This window comes from Chiloscyllium plagiosum, chromosome 8, assembly GCF_004010195.1.
Source record: "Chiloscyllium plagiosum isolate BGI_BamShark_2017 chromosome 8, ASM401019v2, whole genome shotgun sequence".
Lineage (NCBI taxonomy): Eukaryota > Metazoa > Chordata > Chondrichthyes > Orectolobiformes > Hemiscylliidae > Chiloscyllium > Chiloscyllium plagiosum.
The window spans coordinates 103,748,890-103,753,826 of NC_057717.1; the positions used below are offsets into that span (position 1 = coordinate 103,748,890).

The 4,937-nt window shown below is 44.9% G+C and overlaps 1 protein-coding gene across 2 annotated transcripts in view; it reads right to left on the reverse strand.

Moving 5' to 3' along the window:
* Positions 1–6: 6 nt before the first annotated feature.
* The window catches only part of LOC122552273, a 44,092-nt gene continuing 39,161 nt past the window's right edge, over positions 7–4,937 (reverse strand). For both annotated transcript variants that reach the window (XM_043694966.1, XM_043694965.1), the window contains one exon: positions 7–511. In XM_043694966.1, the coding sequence (XP_043550901.1) occupies positions 451–511 (61 nt within the window). In that variant the 3' untranslated portion in view covers positions 7–450. The remainder of the gene's footprint in view (positions 512–4,937) is intronic.

Consider the following 4,937-nt stretch of genomic DNA (forward strand, 5'->3'; position numbering starts at 1 on the left):
GTGTTTTGTGTGTGTGTGTGTGTGTGTTGTGTGTGTAGTCTGTGTGTGTGTTGTGTGTGAGAGAGAGAGGATAGATATAACGAATAGCTATCACTTGATCCACCTTAGCTCAATTTCCCAGAGTAAGAAACCCATCCCTGTTTGCTGTTGCATTTATATAGTGCCGTTAGCATCCCATTTCCCTTCACAGGAGTGTCACCAGGCAATATGTGGCACTGACTGGTGATTACACAGAGCTCAGGTAAGCACATGAACTGGAAGGGTAGACATTCAGAAATTTGGTCCAAAGAAGTAAATCTCAGCTGGAGGACAGACAGGTTCATGAGAGATCATCTCCCTCCGTCAGTGGGTTCCCCAGGTCAGCAAGTTAGCAGTTTTTGTCTTGAAAATCCTAGTAACATATTCCAGCAATGTCATCTGTGTATTCCAGCTCCGCACACGTCCTGTTGGTTAAGGTTCCATTGTGTGGCAAACCAGTTCCCTCGGAATCAGCTGCTTATGGAACACGCACCTGGACATGGAAGCAATGGGCTCCTTTTAAATGATTCAGCAACACCGACACCACTTCCTCATCTCTCTACAGTTGCCCAGGGCAATACTTGCCATGCTTACTTGTGGCTTACAAGATCTTGCTGCGTACAGGTGGCATTGAATTACCATTAGACCAGAAGCCCATACGACATAGGAGCAGAAATTAGACCATTCGGCCCATCGAGTCTGCTCCGCCATTCAATCATGGCTGATAGGTTTTTCAACCCCATTCTCCCGCTGTCTCCCTACAACCTTTGATCCCCTTGGCAATCATGAACTATCTACCTCTGGTTTAAATCCCTTTACTCTAAGGCTGTGCCCTGGAGTCCTCGTCTTCCCTGCCAGTCACACAGAACATACAGTATAGAAACAGGCTCAGCTAATCTGTGCAAATCCTGATATTCCACACCTATTCCTTAACTCCACTTCCCCCCCAAACCCTCAACCTTTCACAACATCTTTCGGTTCCCTTTAATTTCATGTACTGGTCGAAATTCCTGTCAAAAATGCCTGACTTACAGGGGGATCCGCGATTCACAAACTTCCAACTCATGCTCTCACAAAAGCAATCACATGCAGGAGTATGATTTTGAAGACCCACCCCAGTGGCTCAGTGGTTAGCACTGCTGCCTCACAGCGCCAGGGATCCAGGTTCGATTCCCACCTCGGGCAACTCTCTGTGTGGATTTCCTCCGGGTGCTCCAGTTTCCTCCCACAATCTAAACCTGTGCCAGTTAGGTGGATTGGCCAGGGGGAATTGCCCCTTAGCATCCAGGGTTTGTAGGTTAGATCAGTTAGCCTGGGGAAATGCAGGATTACAGACATGGGGGTGAGTGTGGGTGGGATGCTGTTTGGAGAGTTGGACTTGTTGGGCCAAATGGCATGTTTCCACACTGTAGGGATTCCATTTGAACATTTTCTTTATGTGTGTATAAATCAACTTGGGAACAGACTCCAGACAGAACCCATTCACAACCTGGGCACTGCCTGTTATTTGCCATCTTCATTCCTCATTAACCCCACTCTCTGGATAAAGATATTCCTCCAATATACTGACCACTGCAACGGACAGTTGGAACTGACAACCGGAAGCGGCAGATTCAAACCACTACAAATGCTGGAGGAAACACCACAGAAGCGCTTAACAGGAGGCTCCCAAGCACTGAGGATGTCACCTAGACAGGGGACGAAACGTCTGCAACACAAATTCCCAGCTCGGCGAACAGAACCACAACAACGACATTCCTCCTCCTTTTCCTATCAGGGTGACAATTTTGTGGCTTTAAGAGGTGTGTTTTGTCCTGGTTTCTTTTAGAGAGAGATTGGGGGACAGAAAATGAGCAGTCCATGAGAAGATTAACAACATGTGAATCCATTTTTAAAAGTTGGAACAATACAAGCAGCCTGAGGGCGTGTGGTCAAGCTTTCCTAGAACGAGGATTTTTTGAGTTAGCTTTCAGGAATTATTGCTGAGGTCTCTGCAAGGCTGGAAGGCAGTAATCTCTTCCAGCTGCTACATTCACACTCTCAAAATTGTCTTTTGGTGTTCTTTCCTCCTGGATTGGAGAACTGCATGTGAGACAATCTGTTTTAAATTTACTTTTTTGCCAAAGGGTGTGTTTATAGGATGTTACTGTAGAGGAATAGTTAATTTAGTAATTATAATCTATTAGAACATCGAACATTGCAGTGCAGTACAGGCCCTGCGGCCCTCGATGTTGCGTCAACCTGTCATACCAATCTGAAGCCCATCTATCCTACACTGTTCCATTCTCGTCCATATGCCTATCCAATGACCACTTAAATGGCCTTAAAGTTGGCGAGTCTACTACTGTTACAGGCAATGTTTGTCCTGCCCCTACTATTCTCTGAGTAAAGAACCTAACCTGACATCTGTCCTATATTTAACACCCCTCAATTTAAAGTTATGTCCCCTCATGCTCGCCATCACCATAGTTGGAAAAAGGCCCTCACTCTCCACCCTGTCTAACCCTCTGATTATCTTATATGTCTCAACTAAGTCACCTCTCAACCTTCTTCTCTCCAACAAAAACAGCCTCAGCTCCCTCAGCCTTTCCTACTAAGACCTTCTCTCCATACCAGGCAACATCCTGGTAAATCTCCTCTAAAACCTTTCCAAAGCTTCCACATCCTTCCTATAATTCGGTGATCAGAACTGTACGCAATACTCCAAGTGTAGCCACACCAGAGTTTTGTACAGCTGCAGCACGACCTCATGGCTCTGAAGCTCAATCCCTCTACCAATAAAAGCTAACACACCATATGCCTTCCTAACAACCCTATCAACGTGGGTGGCAACTTTCAGGGATCTATGTACCTGGACACCGAGATCTCTCTGCTCACCTACACTACCAAGAATCTTACCATTAGCCCAGTATCTGCATTCCTCTTACTCCTTCCAAAGTGAATCACCTTACATTTTTCCACATAAACTCCATTTGCTACCTCTCAGCCCAGCTCTGCAGCTTATCTATGTCCCTCTGTAACCTGCATCATCCTTCATCACTATCCACAACTCCACCAACCTTAGTGTCATCCTCAAATTTACTAACCCATCCTTCTGTGCTCTCATCCAGATCATTTATAAAAATGCCAAACAGCAGTGACCCCAACACTGACCCTTGCAGTACACCACTAGTAACTGAATTCCAGGATGAATATTTCCCATCAACCACCACCCTCTGTCTTCTTTCAGCTAGCCAATTTCTGAACCAAACCGCTAAATCACCCTCAATCACTTGCCTCTGTATTTTCTGCAATAGCCTACTGTGGGGAACCTTATCAAACACCTTACTGAAATCCACATACACCACATCAACCACTTTACCCTCATCCGCGTGTTTGGTCACCTTCTCAAAGAACTCAATAAGGTTTGTGAGGCATGACTTAATCTTCTCAAAACTGTATTGACTATCCCTAATCAACTTATTCCTTTCTAGATGATTATAAATTCTATCACTTTTAACCTATTCCAACACTTTACCAACAACTGAAGTAAGGCTCACTGGTCTATAATTACCAGGGTTGTCTCTACTCCCCTTCTTGAACAGCGGAACCACATTTCCTATCCTCCAGTCTTCAGGCACTATTCCTGTAGACAGTGATGACATAAAGATCAAAGCCAAAGGCTCGGCAATTTCCTCCCTGGCTTCCCAGAGAATCCTAGGATAAATACCATCCGGCCCAGGGGACTTATCTATTTTCACATTCTCCAGAATTACTAACACCTCCTCCTTGTGAACCATCTAGTCTAATAGCTTGTATCTCAATATTCTCTTCAACCACATTGTCTTTTTCTAGTGTGAATATTGATGAAAAGTATTCATTTAGCGCTTCCTCTATCTCCTCGGACTCCACACACAACATCTCACTACTATCCTTGATTGGCCCTAATCTTATTCTTGTCATTCTTTTATTCCTGATACACCTGGAGAAAGCCTTAGGGTTTTCCTTGATTCTATCTGCCAACACATTCTCATGTCCCCTCCTGGCTCCTCTTCACTCTTTCTTCAGGTCTTTCCTGGCTACCTTGTAACCCTCAAGCGCCCTAACTCAACCTTTACATCTCATCCTAACATTAGCCTTCTTCTTCCTCTTGACAAGAGATTTAACTTTATTCAAAAAACACAGCTCCCGCGCTCGACCACTTAGAACATAGAACATAGAACAGTACAGCACAGAACAGACCCTTCAGCCCACGGTGTTGTGCCGATCATTGATCCTCGTATATGCACCCTCAAATTTCTGTGACCATATGCATGTCCAGTCGTCTCTTAAATGTCCCCAATGACCTTGCTTCCACAACTGCTGCTGGCAACGCATTCCATGCTCTCACAACTCTCTGTGTAAAGAACCCGCCTCTGACATCCCCTCTATACTTTTCTCCAACCAGCTTAAAACTATGACCCCTCGTGTTAGCCATTTCTGCCCTAGGAAATAGTCTCTGGCTATCGACTTTATCTATGCCTCTCATTATCATGTATACCTCAATTAGGTCCCCTCTTCTCCTCCTTTTCTCCAATGAAAAAAGTCCGAGCTCAGTCAACCTTTCTTCATAAGATAAGCCCTCCAGTCCAGGCAGCATCCTGGTAAACCACCTCTGAACCCTCTCCAAAGCATCCACATCTTTCCTATAATAAGGCGACCAGAACTGGACGCAGCATTCCAAGTGCGGTCTAACCAAAGTTTTATAGAGCTGCAACAAGATCTCAACTCTTAAACTCAATTCCCCTGTTAATGAAAGCCAAAACACCATATGATTTCTTAACAACCCTGTCCACTTGGGTGGCCATTTTAAGGGATCTATGTACCTGCACACCAAGATCCCTCTGTTCCTCCACACTGCCAAGAATCCTATCCTTAACCCTGTACTCAGCTTTCAAATT